Raw genomic sequence first — 19,953 nt, 5'->3', positions numbered from 1 at the left:
TTTGTTCTCATATTTTTACTCTTTAGACTTTTGGGATGCTCTTTTATGTTTCTTAGTCATATGAGATTATTTTTTTTAAAAAAAATAAATCAAACAATATCATTTTGTTATGATTTTTTAGCCTCAAATTTATTTTTTAATTATAATTATATAATTATAATTATTATTTAATATGTTTTACCTTAAATATTATGTTGTAGTTAATTTGAATATTTTGTTTCACTTGATTTTATGATTTTTAACTTATATATGATATGACTTGCTTTGAATATGACTTGTAATATAAAAAATTATTTTTTATTAAATATTTTTGATATTTTTATTTAATTTTTTAAATAATTATGACATGTGGTCAGAATTAATTCGATCGATTAAACTAATAAACTGATAACATGACCGATTCGTTAAATGGTCTAATACAAAACCAACAACCTTCTGCATGTGAAATAAAACGATAATTTAATGTTTTATCGCAAAAATTGACGTAAATAAAAGAAAGAAGAAGAAAGCGAGTGAAAAACCCAGTTACACTACCTTCAATGGTTGCGAATGAAGGCATTTTTTTAATTACCCAGTTTCTTATTTATGTTGCTTTCACTCTTCTTTCGTTGTTTCACTGTCACTCAACCAATTTCTTTCCTTTTATTGGCCCAGATCTTGGCTACCCATTTCTCATTTTCTGTCCTTAATGGCAGATCTCAGGTTTTCCTTCGCTGAAACTTTTCTTTGCAGTGCATTTGCTGCTTGTTTTGCCGAGGTATTCACGATCTATGGTATAAAATTTACATATGCTCTTTTCTTTTCTGTTTATTTTGTTTGTCATTCGTGATTATTTTGGGTCTTGGTTGCTATTTTAATGGGGAAAAGGATGACATTTTTTGAATTAAGTTGGTAGTTATATGCATATTTCAGCTTTTTAATGTTTTCATCTGAAGCTCATTGCTTACTATTACGCCTGCCTTTTATAGTTGCTTAATTCGCCTGTTGATGATTCAGTTTCTTTTTTCCTTTAGCTCCTTCTTTCTGGGTATTTGATTGAATGTTTAAATGTTTTGTGCTGTAAAAAATCATCAAGCTTTGTGGGAATTAGGCCATGTGGTACTAGCCCAGCGAGATTTTAGATGTTTGGCTTTTTTGTAAGTAATGTATGTTCAATTGCTACTATTTCAATTATAAATCTCCATAAGTTGAGGATGTTCTTGGCATAATTTTTTTTTTGTACTGATTTATCGACGGATATATTGTAAATTAGCTTTAGATGGTAGCATTGAAACATTGATATGGAATACTTGTTTTCATAAAATTGATGTGATGTGGCATTATAGATACTTCGTGTATTAATTGAACCATTGTTGTTCAATCCTTCAAATTGTTCACTCAACATTCAGAGAGGTGTTTCCCATACTTGCTTTTATTTCCTTTTATGCGTAGCTTTCTTGTTTTACATAAACATTTGTGTTCATGGTTTTGTAGTTCTGTACCATTCCTTTGGACACTGCCAAAGTCAGACTACAGCTCCAAAAGAAAGCTGTTGGTGATGAAGTTAATTTTCCAAAATATAGTGGTTTGTTGGGTACTTTGGCTACCATTGCTAGGGAAGAACGTTTGTCAGCACTTTGGAAAGGAATAGTTGCTGGTTTACATCGCCAATGCATTTATGGAGGTCTAAGGATTGGGCTATATGAACCTGTAAGGCTGTGATCCGGCCCAAAATAGCTTGTTCTGGAGTGTTTTCGGTAATAGTCTGAAATTTATGTGTAAATGGACAGGTCAAAACTTTTTTAGTTGGCGCTGATTATGTTGGGGATATTCCTTTGTACCAAAAAATTATTGCAGCTTTATTGACTGGTGAGTCAATGGTAACTATTTTGCCACCCTAAACTCTGTACATCTTCCTTTTAAGTTCTATACCTCGTTTTGGCCGTTTGTAGGTGTTGCAGTTATAATAAACCATTCTTTTTATTTTTTATAAACATAATACTTTTTTGCAATTAACTCTCATTAAAACCTCTTACATCAACAGGTGCTATAGCTATTACAGTCGCTAATCCAACTGATCTTGTCAAGGTGCGGCTGCAAGCTGAACGCAAACTTCCAGCTGGGATTGCTAGGCGTTATTATGGGACTCTGGATGCATACCACACAATAGTTAGAGAAGTCAGTTCTCTCAGAATAATAATATCCTTTTTTTTCATGAGAAATTAGTTTGCTTATCATATAAAGTTTTCAAATCAGGAAGGACTAGCAGCACTGTGGACTGGTCTTGGACCCACATTGCACGAAATGCCATTGTAAATGCTGCTGAACTAGCCAGTTATGATCAAGTGAAACAAGTAAATTTTCAATTTGAAACAAATAAATTTGAAGTAAATCATTTTAATAGAGTTGGTACTATGCTTCCTAGCATGGTAGTTCTGAGAATGTTCTAACTTCTACAATCTTAATATAATGCAGACAATTTTGAAAATTCCAGGGTTCTCGGACAATGTCCTAACACATCTTCTAGCAGGTCTCGGTGCAGGTTTCTTTGCGGTCTGTATTGGTACTCCAATTGATGTGGTAGGTATTTGATCTTGATTTCATCATCTGCTATACTCATGAAGAACTATAAGATTAGTAACTCTAACTCGATTATTGGATCTCTATCATAAAATTTAGCCCTACCGCTTTGGGCTTTTATTTTAATGATTGGTTCAAACCTAGAGTTATGTCTGTCACTTGTCTCTATCACCATATGATGTGGTTTAAGGGAAAAACTATATTTAATGAATAGAATTAGGGCTGAACAAATGAGCAACAAATAAGTTGGAACTTTAGAAAACATAGGCTTATAATTGAAACCCTAAAGATGTCCTATCTTAGTCGTCCATAATATCTTATAGTTAATAAATATTACTGAAGTAAAAGAATAATATAAATAACTAAAAGGTCCTGCATCACCATTCATAAAACCAAATTTTATTATAATCTTGCTTTTCTATTTATGCTTCAAAGTTTGTCTCTTTTAAACCAACATTTTGTGAAAGTACTATTTTATGAAACTTTTCTGATTGGTTACCCTTATATAAGAGATAAGAACCACTGGATATTACTGAGCCATTGTGCCGTTACGTGCTAAAGTGCAACGGTGTTCTAGGTTGGTGTTGTTAAAGAAGATGATGTGCCATGGTCACATATAATACAGTTTAAATTGCAACTCTTTTTCCATGTTGATAATTCAGTTTTGGTCTACTTTGTCTTCTAAGCATCACAGGAACGAACACACAAGGCTTTTCTTATAGAAGATTTTGGAGCTCGATATCACATAAACGAATGTAACAAAACTTATGTGGGATGTATGGATCTGCTTGTTATGTTCCAGGTAAAATCAAGAATGATGGGAGATGGTGCCTACAAAAGCACTCTTGATTGTTTCATTAGAACTTTGAAGAATGAGGTATGTTGATTTTCTGATTGTTTTATCTGGATTCCTTCTTCATCGCTCTTTTTCCTCTTGCTCTATGTTCTTGATAGTTGAAAGTATTGTAAGTGTCAAAATTGGTACCTGAACTACAACTGTTTGCATGTGTCTAGGCTGAAACATTTTACCTTCAGCGTTATTACTTTCTCTCTGTTTAGTTAACTTCAAGATTTGTAAAATATCTGGCTTTTGTGGTTCATTACGTGTTTATTGCTAACCTTTTATCAAAGAGTCATCTTGTGACAATTTGATAGAAACAAACTTTTGCCTAGAAAAGCTTTATTATATCGAGTAGTAACTTTGTCATTGACGCATCACAGGGATTCCTTGCCTTTTACAAGGGTTTTGTTCCTAATTTTAGCCGGCTGGCATCTTGGAATGTGGTTATGTTTTTGACTCTTGAGCAAGTAAGATCTGCTTTTTAGTTTCAATCTTTAGTCCCTTTTTTTTCTTTAAACTACATGTATTCATTCCTATAAAAAAAAACTACATGTATTCATGTGCATAGTTATCTCCTTCGTCCATTTTACAATATTATTTCCAGTGTCATCTCCACATCTATACATACTATAAAAGTAGTCTCCAATTGAATGATTGCTGAACTTAAGATTGAGAATTTCTTTGATGAGGACACATAGGTAATGCCATGAAAAATAATTAGAGTTTATCAGATTGAGCTGAGGAAATATTAACTGAAGTAATTAAAAGCACCCCCCCCCCGGGAAGAAGGCACCTTCAAAAGGAATTTGAAGGATATATATATATATATATATTATGTTACCTTGAAGAAAATTTATATTTATAATTCTAATTTGATTTTACTGAAACGTAGTGAGGGTATATTCTAGTTTAGTTTAAAAACACTAACATCTATAAGCAGTAGACTTCATTTATACTAGGTACTTGGACTGAAGTATGAGTGTGATAACAGAGGATAAATTTGAATTTTTTTTTATTGATTTTCATGATATTATAGCATATTTCGATCCTCGGGTCCATGTATGCATTGCGTTTTGATGTTGGACACGGGTTCTTAAAGAAAAAGGAACAGTCATAGCAGCATAATATACCTTAAGAAAGAACCTAAACTGACGAATATGTTAACCATCTTCATTACATTGATGACAGGCCAAGAAAGCATTCCGGGGGGAAATATATTACGATTGATTTTGGTTTATAACCAGGAAGACACACTGCTTGCTTTTTGTCCCTTGAATTCTCAAGGAGTATTTTTTAAACAATGAATAAGGTATGCATTGCATTGCCCTCTTCATTTTCCTTGGATAAAAGTAGTGTTATTGTAATTTGTAACTATTTATGTTATCCAGACTTGGGGGGGAATTCTTTCAATTTTCCTCCCTTTTCATATATTTGGAGGATCATACTCTTATATCAATGTCCGAACACGAAAAGGGTTAACAAAAATGAAGAGTTCGGGCAACATAGTCAACTATTGGTGTACTGAAATTTGGCAAATATTTGCCGCATTGTATTTGGACTATCTTAACACCTGTGGGGCATTCAACAAATATTTGCGTAATTTATTTAAGTTGTATGGACTTGTTTGCTTTGCAATGCAAATGATCAATTAGAATAAGTGATTTAAACTTTAAACATGTTAAAGAGTTGTATCATTGAGTTTAGAAGCAGTTGGGAAGAACATTTATTGTTGTATGAGTTTAGAGCCAGTTGGGATGAACATTTTTTTATTGTCTTAGTTTACCTATAACAATAACTTCCAATTAAATATACAGATGACACGGTAAGTGTGAAATACTGTTGTGTTGGACTGAATTTTCCGAGGATAGTTAATTGGCAGCCAATGCCATTATCTTTCAGCAAATTAATTAATCAAATGCAGTCACTCAAAATGGTAATGTTTAACGTTAGATACTGGATGGATCGGAAAAAAATATAAACACCGTCTTTAAAAATAATATCTTTTAAAAGCGGCATAATTTGGACACTTTATTTTATATTAAGCCTACATTAAAAGTACAATATCACTCGTAAATATTAAGTATAAATATATTAATAATTAGTGTAGTATATATTTTAGTTTTTCTTAGTATTCGTTTAATAGCTTATAGTTTTAATAATTAGGGTAATTTACACCCATGACCATTCAATTAGAGGTAGATTCCATTTTGATCATTGATCTTGTCAATCTAGCCATTAGTCATTAGCATTTAATAGAGGAGTTGACATGACTGGTAAAAAATAAAATAATTATACATTTAATCCTCAATATTTACACACTTTATCAATAGTTTTAATTCTATAACCAAAATGATAAAATATGTCAATATTGAGGACTGAATTTTTTAGTATACTAATTCTTTTAACAATATTTAATAGTTGGTAGCTTGATTGACAATATTTAAATAATTAAATGATCTGATTGACAAAATTAAAAGATTGATACTTAAAATGAAATCTTTCTATAATTATGGGATCAATGGGTATAGTTTACCTTAATAATTAGGTAGCATTGATATTTTTTTATTTAAGCCTATAAATAAATCAAGTATCGAAGAATACAACTTTTTTTAAAAAATAAGAGTGAATTAAAGTAAATTTATATAAAAAAAAACTAAAATTTTCCTAACTACTCTTCCTAAACCTTCCTCATTTCAATCGCTTTATATATATATATAACTTCAATCCTACCCCTCTCTCAAAATTGAGCTGTCTAGTTAAATCATTCTAGACCTTAGCATCATTTCAATGGAATCGGAAACCCTTCCATTTGGGTTCAGTGCCATAGCTGCTGCAACAATATTTGCTTATGCAATTTGGTTCTATCTTCTAGCCAGGAGGCTAAGTGGTCCAACCGTATGGCCTCTGGTCGGTAGCCTACCATTTATATTTATGAACCGGACGAGGATCCATGATTGGATCGCTGGTCATCTTCGAGCCATAGGTGGTTCGTCAACCTATCAAACGTGTACTATTTCTGTTCCGTTCTTGGCTCGGAAGCAAGGGTTCTTTACTGTCACTTGTCACCCGAAGAACATCGAGCATGTTCTTCGTACCAGGTTCAATAATTACCCCAAAGGGCCTCATTGGCAAGCTGCATTTCGTGATCTTTTGGGGCAAGGGATCTTCAATAGCGATGGGGAGGCTTGCCTCATGCAGAAGAAAACAGCTGCGCTTGAGTTCACCACAAGGTCTCTCAAGCAAGCCATGGGTCGGTGGGTGAATCGGACGATGAAGAATCGGCTATGGTGTATTTTGGACGAAGCATCGAATGAGAAGAAGCCAATGGATTTGCAGGACTTGTTGCTTCGTTTAACATTTGATAATATTTGTGGACTTACCTTTGGTAATGATCAGGATACTTTTATCTCCTGGATTACCTGAAAATCCATTTGCTATTGCTTTTGATGCAGCTACTGAAGCTACTCTCAAAAGGCTTCTTTACCCTGATTTATTATGGAGATTGCAGAAGATTTTTGGGATTGGACCAGAGAAGAGATTAAAGAATAGCCTCAGGATTATCGAAAACTACATGAACGACGCCATTGAAGCACGAAAAGAAGCTCCCTCAGATGATCTATTGTCACGTTTCATGAAGAAGAAAGATGTCGAGGGCACCCTTCTTCAACGCATTGCTCTAAACTTCGTACTCGCCGGCCGTGACACCTCTTCCGTGGCCCTCAGCTGGTTTTTCTGGCTAACAATGAATCACCTCGAGGTTGAACAAAAGATCATCGACGAAATATCAACGGTTCTCCTCAAAACCCGTGGTCCAGATTCAAACCCTAATGTTCGATGAATCTGACAAGCTGGTATATCTCAAAGCAGCATTAGCCGAAACACTTCGTCTATACCCCTCGGTTCCACATGACTTCAAGTATGTGGTCCGAGATGATGTCTTACCGGACGACACGTTCGTTCCCGCCGGCTCAACAGTGACATATTCGGTCGGAAGAATGAAGACGATATGGGGAGATGATTGGTTGGAGTTCAGGCCCGAACGGTGGCTAACACCGGAAGGTGACAAGTTCGAACCACCGAAGATGGTTTCAAGTTTGTAGCGTTCAATGCCGGACCGAGGACTTGTTTGGGGAAAGACTTGGCTTACCTTCAAATGAAGTCGGTGGCGTCGGCCATTTTGCTGCGTTATCGGCTTTCGCCGGTGCCTGGACATAGGGTGGAGCCATGGCCGGCTCTGGGCAGGGGCAAAAGGGGCACCCGCCCAGGGCCCATAATTTTAATTTTATATTAATTTATTATATTTTAATAAATTAAATTAAAAATAAGGCTTATAAATATTAATATATCATTTTATTATATTAATACCAGAGGGTCCATAAACTTATTTCTTATTGATTTATTGTTCTTATCATAACGTTAAAAATTATATTAATATACTAAATTAAAAGAAGGGCTCATAAATATTAATAAACTAAATTAAAAGCAGGGCCCATAAACTTATTTCTTATTGACTTATTAAAAGAATAATGTAATAATTTTAAGATTAATTTTTCTTATAATAATTTGTCGGATGTTGATGCAGATGATTTTTTTCTGAAAATAAAGTGTTGCAATTGACTTTGCCAAATGTATTCATGTCAGCGCTTGAAGTTCTTGAGTTTGTTAAAGCTAGAGATTGTTATCCTAATGTTTCAATTGCTTATCGAATCTTATTAACAATGCTGGTAACGGTAGCATCCGCGGAAAGAAATTTTTCAAAGCTGAAATTATTGAAGAATTACTTGAGGTCAACAATGTCACAAGAAAGATTGAATGGGCTAGTTATGTTATATATTGAAAAAAATATGTTGGAAAACATTGATGTTGACACTATCATCAATGATTTTGCATCAAGAAATGCTCGAAGACAATGTTTTTTATAAGTATTTATATACTTAAATATGTTTTTGACATTTTTTATATTGTAATGAATTAATATTTATTTAATTTAATAAAAAATTAATTAAAATTTTATATTACATATTTTTTAATATTCTTTTTAAATTAGGGTCTAATTTTTTTAATTTTGTCCCGTGCTAAAAAAAAGTCAGAACCGGCCCTGGGTGGAGCAGAAGATGTCTCTCACACTGTTTATGAAGAAAGGGCTTCGTGTGTACTTGAAGCCGCGTCTACTTGCATGAAGTGCATGAGTGGGGATTAAATTGTTGCGGTTTCATGAATTTGTCTTTACTCTTATATTATATACAGGGAATTTAAACATGGTGGACCATTGATGTTCAAGTTGGGTTTTGGGAGTATACAGTTTGATTTGATTTGTTTTGGTTTCGATCATCTCAAACAATATAGTATTTTTATAGTCTATAATGTATTATTTTTTAAATTTATTGATAACACGTTTTTTTTAGATACAATTATTTAAATTTAAAATTATTAAGGAGAATAATATTCTCTAAAGTTATTTGATGTGTTCTCAATAATTACTTGTTATAAACTCGTGTTATGCATGAGATACTCATCTTATTAAAAAAAATTATATATCACGAAATAAATTTATTTTTTATAATAATACTTGTAATGCCACATTTTCACAAAATGTGTTTTAATAATTACATTTGGTACTTGTATTTTAAGAAAAAAATAATATAATATTTGTACTTTATGAAAATTTACAACATGATACATGTACTTTTAAAATATGCAATGCGATGCTTATAGTTTGTCGAAATATGTAATGTAGTAAGGGGAGAATAAAACTGGACACTATTCGAAGAAATTTACTCAAATTGATTTTAAGCTGTCATTTTATAAACTTGACTTGACTCGAAAATAATTCTAATTCAAGTCGAGTTATAAAATAGAGTTTGAATAACTCGAATAGTAGTTTGAATAACTCAATTTTTTTTTATTAATTAGTAGATTTATTTTCAAGTTTCATTCGAGTCCCTTGACTTTGAATGATATATGTATATCACATATGAAAAAAATGAAGAAATATATATGCATTGTATTTGATTATAGAAAATTGTTTAAACTGAAATCAAATAATATCATATTATAAATATTTATAATTAAATTTAAACAAAAACTCAAACAACTCGACTCGAACTAAATTTTATAGACTCGACTCGAAATTTTTTTCAATTAAATTTGAGTTATAAAATAAGATTCGTCAACTTGAATAACTTAAAATTTTTTAATTCGACTCAACTCGATTAAATGCTCACCGCCTAAATGTGATATTTAAATTATCATTCGTTAGAGATCTTTTTAATCTAAAATGAAAGATTGGTGTCTAAAATACTCAATAATAATAATAATAATAATAATAATAATAATAATAATAATAATAATAATAATAATAAACGTTGGGGTTAAATTATATGAAGCATACTATGCAATCGAGTTGCAGGAAGGTCGTTCAGAATGTGTCAAATGGGAAAATAAAATATGAGAGGCGGATGCTATGATATCGGGAATTGCATTCAATCAAACTATTTTCACTTTCTAAGAAGTAGAAGATAAATGCACGCATCTTCAATAAAACAGAATTTCTTAAATCCAGTAAAGAAGAAGAAATGCCATCAGGCAGGTTTTTTGGTTCATTGTCAACACCAAGGGTCGATATTACAATTGACACCGGCAATCATATTCTGAATCACACTTCAGATGGTTTCTTGAAGATTGGAACTGTAATTTATGCTCCTTTCTCTTTCTTTCTTTTAGAAAAACTTTTCTTTGGCATTTCCATCATGCCATTGCCATGGCTTCTTTTTCAGGTTGCAGCTACGAGGTCAATTGCAGATGATTCATTTAAAGCTATCAATAGAGGTTTTATTCACTTCTTTTTTCCCAAATTGTTTTTTATGTGTTGATTGTATTTGTTTTCATGTCAACTTCTCATGTGTTTCTGCAGGGAAGATATCAAAACACTGTTTGGAGCACTCTGTAAGCAGTTCCCTTTTCTCTTCTTAGCTGCATTTTAATGGATGCTTAGGATCTTCGGCTGTTATTGTCTTATCAAGTACAGCATCAAAAGCTTATTACTGTGAAATGTTTGTTGTTGCAGGTCAAGAAGATGTGCAAAGAGAGTGCTTATTGGGGTAAGTATACGAAACCAGAGATTTAAATAGCAATTTGTTATTGGAATAGCGGCTGTTATATAACGACAAAGGTGCCGTCCAAAACCTGTTATGACCGTACTAGCACATGCTATTGCCATAGTCGCGACAAGCATATCGCAACCAAAATCGCGACCTCAACCGCAATTTAAATCTATGTTGATGAAACTACATATATGACCTTCCCATCCATGATTATGATTGCTATTTTTGCCTACCCTTTGTTGCTCATAGGAACTGTAGCTGGAGTATATGTGGGAATGGAGTATGGGGTAGGGAGGATCCGTTGCCCAACGGACTGGGTATGTTCACCAGACTTGTCCATTAATGTCCACTATTTTTCACAGTACAGGGGAAAATGATAATGCTATTAGAAGGATTCAAGATCCATTTTGATAATAATCTCGATATATAGCGATTTAAAGTTCGATTCTTTTTCGGATGTGGCATTGTGTTACAGAAGAATGCCATGATCGGAGGAGCCCTAACAGGGGCCATCGTCTCTGCGGCCACCAACAACGACAAAGAACGAATTGTATCAGATGCATTCACAGGCGGTGCCATTGCCACTGCCTCAGTGTTCCTAAACAACATGTGAAAACAACCGCAAACTGATTGTGCTTTATTTTCTTGAATATCAAGTATCTCTGAGTAGTGTGATCCTATTTTCCCCCCTCATTTCCTTGGTGAATTTATCTGGTTGTAAGAAAACATGGTTGCATTAAAATAACAGGATTATGCCATCAATCTCCTTTAACCATAGCTTCTTATTTGAGTAGAGATTTTGAGCAGTGAAGCAAAGGAAGAGGTTGAATGCAGCTCATTTAATTTGCATGTTCATAATAATTTAAGTTCTGTAAGATCAATGATTTTCCTAATAAGCTGCACAAATTTGTCCAGAATATACTTTCAACAATAATATAATTTTCACAGTGACATACCAATTTGACCAAATGTACAAGACATTAATTTTCTTGAGAAGGATCAATGGGAAAGAATAAATACAATTAATAAGTCCTAACGATACATGCTTTATATTTTATCTTTGAAACTGGTCAATAAGTTTCAGTAAGCTATAAGTTTCAGTAAGCTATAGGTTTCAGTATCTGGCCTCACTCCTCCGAGAATCATCCTTTTCAAAAGATTAGGATCATAGATTTTGGCCTTCACATAAGCCTTGATCAAAGTATTGTACACAAAAGTATACCGGGATCAAATAACTTCTCAGCATTCTTCACATCACCGTTTTCAGCAAAAATTTCTACCATTGAAATGTTGAAAAGGTGGTCTCCAACCATGGTGTCGAACATCTGACTTTGTTGCATGTTGTCAAATTCATCCCCTTTTCTAGAGTCTTCAAGCATTCCTCCACCAGTCTTATGTGTCCATTCATCCTCATTTCTCTGAAAACCACGGTTGCCTTGCTGAGAAAGCTCATTTGTGTCCAAAGTTCTTCAGCTTGACTTAGCTTTCCTATCCTACCATATGCTTCAATTGCCAGAATATAACTCTTCAATCGAACATGGGGGAACTCTTGCACAGTGCCCCAAGTTCTCTCTATTTCCTTCCCTTTTCCCAAATACCCAAACAATATATTTAGGACGTCTAGCGTTGACCAGTTATTCCAGTCATAGCCTCCTCAACAGCCTCAACATAAGCTTCAGCTGCTGTATAACCTTGCCCCTGCATGTGCAGTAGCTAGTATGCAGTAAGATACCTCATTCGGATCAACTTCTACTTGCTTCATATCATTGAAAACCTTTACCAACCCTTCAATGTTGTGTTCATTTGCCTCTATTTTCATGAGAATATTGTAGGTGGAGACGTGTCGAACCACCTTATCTGCCTTCATTTGACTTAGAATTTTAGGAATAGTCTTCCTACGTCCCAAAGATGAATGGAGGATTATCAGACGGTTGAAAACCAAGTATGAGACAGGGTGCCTTAATTCCCTCATTTTCTTCAAGTACTCGAGTAAAAGCCTTATCAGGCCTTTATCCAAGCATGCAATCACAAGATTATTGTAGAGCAATAGCTTTTCACCTTGTGATATGCCATGGAGTTTAGTTGTAAATTCCAATAGGTAAGAGTAGTCTAATTCTTTCAACCGATACGGTCTCTCTAATCACCCATTCCATCACCTAGTCAAAGTAATCAAATTTTGAGAGTTAGATCCCACATATTCCCCCATCACAAGTACAAATGCACACAATTCCAAAGGTAACATAGATTGCCATTTGGTTCCAAGCTAACAAATTTACAAATACACACATACATTTTGTTTGCAGGGATTTGTTGGGAAATAAACCGAGTACGAGTAATTTCCCTATAACCAGATTAGTGAGAATGTTAAATAAAAGCGAAAAACAATACTCGAAATTGATAACGGAGTTCAGCCAATATTTGCCTACGTCTCCAGACTGCTGTAGATCTTTTACTAAAGAGAGAAAATTTATGTGTTAACAAAATACTCACAACTCACAATAAAACTTTCTAAACTCTTTAGTGTTGGGAGAAATAAATGATTTGGGATGATTTTGAAGCTAAATGGGTTAGTTTATTTATAGTTGAAGCTTAAGGATTAATCTTATAAATACCTTAAAGTGTGCAGGGACTAAAATATAATTAATCCATCTCAAAATTTCAACACAATTAATTGCACCGAATTCGGTGCACAATCCACCGAATTCGGTGGCCTCACTTTGTTGAAAATGCAGCCCCTTTTTTTTAACTTTAACAATCTCCCACTTGAAGACTGATTTTAATCTGTCTTCACACCTCGATCAATGCAGCAGCATTTCTGGTCTTATTACTTTAGCATGCCAACTGCAGCTGAACATAACTTCATTTTGTTCGTAGTCACCATCTTTGAAGGATTGTTCCTCACTTGAACATTCTCAGTAAGCCCCTACTTCGACCCTTCTCTTATAATGGTCTCTAAAGCCATGTTCTCTACACGAACATGCTCGGCAAACTCCTTGGACATGACTAACTCCTCCTACACTTGGCTTCTACTTGCCTTGCCAGAAATGAACTGTACTGAGCCAAGCCTCAACGCCTTTTCGATCCTGGGTTCATCCTCTTCTCTGGACAACTCGATCTTGGCTCTCTATCACATTGGATGACTCAGCTCCCCTCGGGTAATTTTGCAACACTTCTGGCATCTTAAGTCTACGCTCCCTCATTTGCTCAACTCTTACCCTCATCTTAGCATCTTTGACACTCGAACTTGTTCCAAGACTGCATGCATCTTCCCCAGACTCACCATTTGGTTCATCATTGAGTGGATTTTCTCTGCCACTCGAGAGACAACAACTTCCTCATTCTCTGACTTGCCAAATTCTTTGATGGACTCAGCGGTTGTCAAGGCTTTAGACAACTCCTTGACTTCCCTTCGCTCCAACACTCTCTTCGCCCATGGCTTCAATCCGAACATGAAGGTAAAAAATCCATCTTCTTCAGTCAAACTTGGGACTTTGAGCACGAGTCTTCTGAATCGACTCACATACTAAATAAGTGTCCCTTTATGCTTGAGACACCTCAACTTGAACCACGCCTCCATCCTGGCATACTGTGAGCGGACTTGCTCACTCTGCACCCTTGGCTTGATGGCTTTATCTCTTGCTATCGCACCGGGTCCCTTCTTGTGCTCGACTGCTTTGACACTTGCAGTCTCGTCACGTTTTGATCCTGGGCTGACTACTTGAGAACTTATAGTCGCACCATGCTTGCCCCTTGATTCGGCTACTTTGGAACACGTAGCCTCACCAAGTTTTGCTCCTGACTTGATTGCTTGAACATTCGCAATCGCATCGAGCTTTCCTCTGGGTTCGACTGCCTCGACATCAATAGCCTTGCCTCTTCTTGATCCTTGCTTGGCCGCATTGATCCCCTCAATCGGACCAAGTCTTTTTATTGACTTGGCAGCTTTAACACTTGTTCCTCCGCAATTCCTGCTACTTCTCTTTCTCCTATCCTCTTCATGATAGTTGTAAGGCAACGCTTCTCGGGACATCCTCTAATCAAATGAGGACCAGCACAGAAGTAGCACTTAAGCTTTTCCTTGCTCGCTTTCTTCTTTGCACCGATCTTAACTTTGTCATTCTTTCCCGATGATATTCCTTGGCTACGAACAGTCGATGGCTCGCCTTGGCCACTCGAAGAGCTTTCTCTATCATCTCCCTGCTGCACCTTTTCTCGGTCCCTCCCACTATTGCCACTATACCTGGGCATGGGCCTGGACGACACATTGCTACTTGACTTGACATCTGCAAGCTCAATCAGCTTTCCGGCTATAGCTATGGCTTTCGAAAGTCTTTGGGGATCACATTGCTCTCCCCCGAGCATTGCCCCTGGTCTAAGTCCTTCCAAGAAGGTATTGAGCGCATCCCATTCACTCATTGCACGACACATTGCTACTTGACTTGACATCTGCAAGCTCAATCAGCTTTCCGGCTACAGCTATGCTTTCGAAAGTCTCGGGCATCACATTGCTCTCCCCCCGAGCATTGCCCCTGGTCTAAGTCCTTCCAAGAAGTATGAGCGCATCCCATTCACTCATTGCTCCCTTGCATATGCAGCTCCCTCTTGAGCTCATCCCTTCGTTTCTCAAAGCCATCGCTCCCACTCGAATCTGGCTTCTTTTGGATCGTTCTGACAATTTCTGTGAACCACCGTGTATTAGAACACCTCCGTCGACAAATTTATATCGCCGACCAAATTTCACTATTCACGAATTCACTATTCAATGAATAGTTCTCATAAAATTGACAAATTGATAACGAGTTCAGCCAATTTTTGCCTACGTCTCCAGACTGTTGCAGATTTTTTACTAAAGACAGAAATTTACATGTGTTTACAAAACACTCATAATCATAGAAAACTTTCTAAACTCTTTAGTATTAAGAATGATTTGAAATTATTTGAAGCAAAATGGGTTAGGGTATTTATAGTTGGAGCTTAAGGAATCTTATAAATACCTTAAAGTATGCATGGACTAAAATATAATTAACACCCATCTCAAAATTTCAACACAATTAATTACAGAATGCACAATCCCTGAATTTGGTGGCCTCCTTTTGTTTCAGCCGATACGTCTCTCTAATCACCCCATTCTATCACCTAGTCAAAGTAATCAAATTTTAAGAGTTGATCCCACCTATTCCCCAACATCACAATTACAATGCACAATTCCAAAGGGTCACACAGATTGCCATTGGTTCTAAAGCTAACAAATTACAAACACACACATACATTTTGGTTGTAGGATTGACTCGAGACTTTATGTTAGAGGTGAACTTATAAAATTCTGGGGCGAAATCAGATTATGGTAGAAATAACTAAAATATGAACGACCAACCCCTCGGTCCATTCCTATTTGAATGTGGGAAGTACTCAACGGATGAAGATGAAATGTCTTCTTTGTTCTAACATAGTAATCAACATAGCAAGCTAACAATTCAACGTTGTAAATTAAGTTCTTCAAACATCTGGGTTTTTCTAAAGGAAACAAGAAATCGAATATTTACATGAAAAGCAGCTTATTCTTTGAAATATTTGAGATTAAGCCTCTTCAGATTTCGGAACTATTATTTCTCTCTTTTTAACTTTTTAGCAATCAATAAAAAATTTAAAAAATATCAGACTAAATTTTTAGAGAGAAAATTTCCTTAAGAACTCGTTTATTCAATTTAAATTTCCTCAAATGATTAATAGAGAGAAAAATATCACCCCTGTGAATGGGAAATCCATAAGCAATCCAACTTTTAAACGCTAACCCAACAGTTTCTCCTTTTAGGGAGTCTCTCAATTCTCAACGATAAGCATTTGGGTTGTTCTTGTTCTGACTCCGAAGTTGTGTTTGAAGTTTATCAGCTGTTGTGTAACACAGAAACTTGAGAGAAAGGTACTACAAGTGTTTGATGTATTGCTTGAAAGAACCTAAGGTTTCACAGCAAAACCAGTGTTTGCATGCTTCGGCTCTCGAGTTTCTAGCCGAAGAGTAAAATTTTTATTTTGTAGCTTTTTTGGGGGGGTAAATATTGGGCTCTGAAGTTAAGTCCCTTTCCAATACCGAAACATCATAGCTTAGCCCTCAGCTAGATTCTTCTTCCAGGGCTTGACCACTCAAGTATACATGAGAATTAAGACCCAGTTTTCGCCGGCATATATTGATTCTTTTAATTCAGTAGAGATCTATTATATTTCCAAAATAAATATCAAAATTTAAACTCATGATGAAATAATATAAATATTTTGATCACTTAATCAGTTAATAGGTTTTAATATCTTTTAATTTTGTTTGCAATTTTGAAGTGATTATTAAATACAAAATTACTTTTAAAAATTAGATATTGGATATAATTAGAGTGGTTAATAAATATAAATTTTATAAGTTAATACAATTAAATGAAAAGAAGTATTGAAAATATTCTCATACCTAACATTTTTTAATTTTTTGTTGAAAAATCATAAAACAAAAATTTAATTTTATATTATCAACTATTCTTAAAATATTAAATCATTGATTTTTTTTCTAAAATTATTATTTAAACTTATTAAAATAATATAATAAAAATAATAAATGATTTATTTCTAAATTGAAAAACTTTATTTAAATAATAAAATAATCATAAATATCTTTTTGAAGATATTAATATAAATTTAATAAATTTATATTTAATTTTTTTTTAATATAATTCAATTAAATGTATATTTTTTAAATAAATAATTTATTTCTAAACGCTCGTCATGCTTCTTACTCTGATATAGTTTATGGTTGAGCATGTAGTCAAGGACAGACGCATGATCTTATGTTATGAGCGAACTTGAACTTATAAAATTCTAACAGATCGAATTTTAACTTATAAAATTTTAGGGGCTAAAAATAAATTTTTAACAAAAAATACATATAAAATACAAAATACAAGACAATTTTAATTTTTTAAATGGAAGACTGCCCCACCCCCCCTAGTCCATCCCTTCATATAGCAGCCAATCATCATATTTTAATCTTAGCAAGGGTAAAACAGATGGGTGTTGGTTGATTTCCTTTTGATGAGAAAAGCCTTTGAATGAAATAAGAGAGTCGTTGTTTATATTTGAGTAAGAAGCATGACGAGCTTTTGGCAAGAACTCCTAATTCTTAAAGAATGGGTTGTGTGAGTTTTAAGGGATGGCCATAAGAAATAAAGGAGAAAGGTAAGAGCTGGAAAATAAATGCTCAGATGAGAGAGGATTGGAGTAAATGGTCAACTAAGTTGCCCCAAGTGATCAAAAGGTGTCACATTGGTCAATTCAATGTATCATATCAATAATCTATTACATTCCGTAACGACAGTTAACGTCAAGTGATTAATTTATTATAAATTGATAATGTTAGTAATCAATTTTTGATAAACCGATAATGTTAGTAGCCAATTTATTATTTTTAAAACTTAAATAGAAAAAAAAATTACTCAAACATTAGTGATCATTTATATAGTTTATCCTATTTAAATATTAGTGACAATATATATAGTTTATCCTATTTAAAATTTAATCCTAAAAGATAATATATCATTCTACGTAAAATTATATTAAAATAATTATTAAAAATTTGTAATAATTATAAAATCTTGTATTAATCATGTATAGGAATTTCTGCATGCACTCTCTTTACTAAATTTAGCGTATCTTGAGTTTTAGATATCGATTGATACGATTTAAAATCGTTGGAAAGCTAAGAGACAGACAACTGTAAATCTAGAATACATGTTGACCAAATAACTTCAGTTCTTATTTAAAAAGTAGTCTACGACTATTTTTTTTTGTCGTGTGGATCAGTTGAAAACGTTAATCCTTCTTCCTCAGTGTGAGCATTGTGTTTCATATATCAGGAGTCTTAAATTTTATTAGTCTCAGAACAGTCTCGAAGAATATGTTAGGTAGATTCATTACCGGTACCACAGATTAGGCAGGTCAGATCACTGGTGAGGTTTCATTTCCATCTATTTATGTTGGTGAGAACTCTGTAATGAAGCGATAACCAAATGAAATATTTTAAATGCTCACAGGAACGAAGTTTCAAACCAAAGGCCAACAGCTATTTTTTGGTAGCCAATTAGCACTTGATATTTGACTATAGGAAATAGTCGATCGTAAAATTCCCTTTTGTATCGTGCTCCGAAATGCAGTGATCATTACCCGAGAATAAATCTGGAGAGGGGATGCCTTGAATGTGTTTGAGAGCCTCAAAAGTGAAAAGTGATTAGAAGGTTCCAGTTCCAAGAGCCATCCTATAAAATGACATCCTTGACCAAAAGATCACCATTCACTACAGCAGTTGATAAGCAAAAATTGATTAAATGAGAGAGACTCGAGATCCATTTATCATGCCAAAAATGAACAGTGGAGCCATCAACAATAGACCAAGATAAGAAGTTATAAAGAGAGACAAAATTTTTGCCAGAGCACACCGGAGATGGAGCCAGACGATCTAGTAATCGAAAGGAAAAACATCGACAAACTTGTATTTATGGCGAAGAAGCTTAATTCAATAGTCTTTGTGTTAGTGACAAGACTATAGAAAATCGTCATAAGAACGCAACTTTACGATTACCGAGCTTTCTGATACCAATACCACCATTGGATTTTGGTTGGGTTAGAATATCTTAGTTGACAAGCAGAATGCCTTGAGAAAGAGAAGAGCTTCCCCAGATGAAATGCCTAATAGATTTTTCGATATCAGTGCAAATCCGAGAAGTATGACGACATGATTGTATAATATGTTGGAAGCTTAAAGAACCGAATTGCTAGACATACTTGACCAGCAAAAGAGGGAGTGCGGGCAACCATCCGTCAATTTTGCGAATTTTGTCATGGATAAATCTATAGAGATTAATGGAATCTTTTTTTTATTTCTAATTGGAACACCAAGCTAGGCTCCAAGGTCATTGGTTCTTTGAATACCAAGTTGAGCGCAAACTTCTGAAGCAATGTTGTCACTTGTGTTTGGAAAAAACGAAAATATGTGAATTAGCTTTATTGACTCAATGGCCCGAGTAGCTTCTAAAATAATCAAGAAGAGAATCAATAGGTGAGCTTGCTCCTGCGTTGCCATTGCATACAGGATAGGTCGTCAGTAAAAGAAGCAGGAGATGGGCATGCCTCCACTAGCAAACTGGAAAGGAGACCAACACTTTTGGCTAACAAAGTGTTGATAGAATGGCCAAGTCTCTCCATGGTAAGGAAAAAGAGGTAGGGTGATAGTGGATCACCCTAACGAACACCCTTAGAAGACTTGAAGGACGGATCGAGAACATCATTTAGTTGAACTCTCATGGTAGAAAGGGATAAGTAGAGCTCCATAATGTGAATAAAGAGAAGGGGAAACTTGGCATCAACAAGGGTGTCAGTAATGAAGTTTCATTGCAAGTTGTTGAAAGCTTTTTCAAG

The 19,953-nt window shown here is 34.6% G+C and overlaps 2 protein-coding genes and 2 pseudogenes across 2 annotated transcripts; 3 read left to right on the top strand and 1 right to left on the bottom strand.

Moving 5' to 3' along the window:
• Positions 1–666: 666 nt before the first annotated feature.
• On the top strand, positions 667–4,721 carry LOC120145760 (mitochondrial uncoupling protein 2-like). The gene is given in 10 exon segments (XM_039159509.1): positions 667–757; positions 1,474–1,689; positions 1,770–1,848; positions 2,024–2,157; positions 2,236–2,269; positions 2,272–2,333; positions 2,455–2,559; positions 3,362–3,436; positions 3,781–3,867; positions 4,589–4,721. Coding segments are annotated over 10 exon segments (900 nt in total). The 5' UTR covers positions 667–688; the 3' UTR covers positions 4,628–4,721.
• Positions 4,722–6,187: 1,466 nt separating this feature from the next.
• On the top strand, positions 6,188–8,645 carry LOC120145662 (annotated as a pseudogene).
• A 1,300-nt stretch (positions 8,646–9,945) lies between these two features.
• On the top strand, positions 9,946–11,116 carry LOC120145300 (outer envelope pore protein 16, chloroplastic-like). Its single transcript, XM_039159178.1, has 6 exons — positions 9,946–10,089; positions 10,177–10,228; positions 10,314–10,345; positions 10,467–10,500; positions 10,753–10,820; positions 10,979–11,116. The coding sequence occupies exons 1-6, from the start codon at positions 9,976–9,978 to the stop codon at positions 11,114–11,116; spliced, it is 438 nt and encodes a 145-aa protein (XP_039015109.1). The 5' UTR covers positions 9,946–9,975.
• Positions 11,117–11,583: 467 nt separating this feature from the next.
• Positions 11,584–19,618, bottom strand: LOC120145661 (annotated as a pseudogene).
• Between the last annotated feature and the right edge of the window lie 335 nt (positions 19,619–19,953).

Source organism: Hibiscus syriacus, unplaced genomic scaffold (genome assembly GCF_006381635.1).
Source record: "Hibiscus syriacus cultivar Baekdansim isolate YM2019G1 unplaced genomic scaffold, ASM638163v2 tig00110893_pilon, whole genome shotgun sequence".
In the NCBI taxonomy this organism is placed as follows: Eukaryota; Viridiplantae; Streptophyta; class Magnoliopsida; order Malvales; family Malvaceae; genus Hibiscus; species Hibiscus syriacus.
The sequence above is the reverse complement of the archived record's forward strand: the minus strand, read 5'-3'. Positions and strand labels throughout refer to the sequence as shown.

Coding starts and splice junctions, on each gene's coding strand:
- LOC120145300 (XM_039159178.1), top strand. CDS start 9,976: ATGCCATCAGGCAGGTTTTTTGGTTCATTGTCAACACCAAGGGTCGAT. Junction 10,229..10,313: donor ATTTAAAGCTATCAATAGAG/GTTTTATTCACT, acceptor GTGTTTCTGCAG/GGAAGATATCAAAACACTGT. Junction 10,346..10,466: donor AACACTGTTTGGAGCACTCT/GTAAGCAGTTCC, acceptor TTGTTGTTGCAG/GTCAAGAAGATGTGCAAAGA.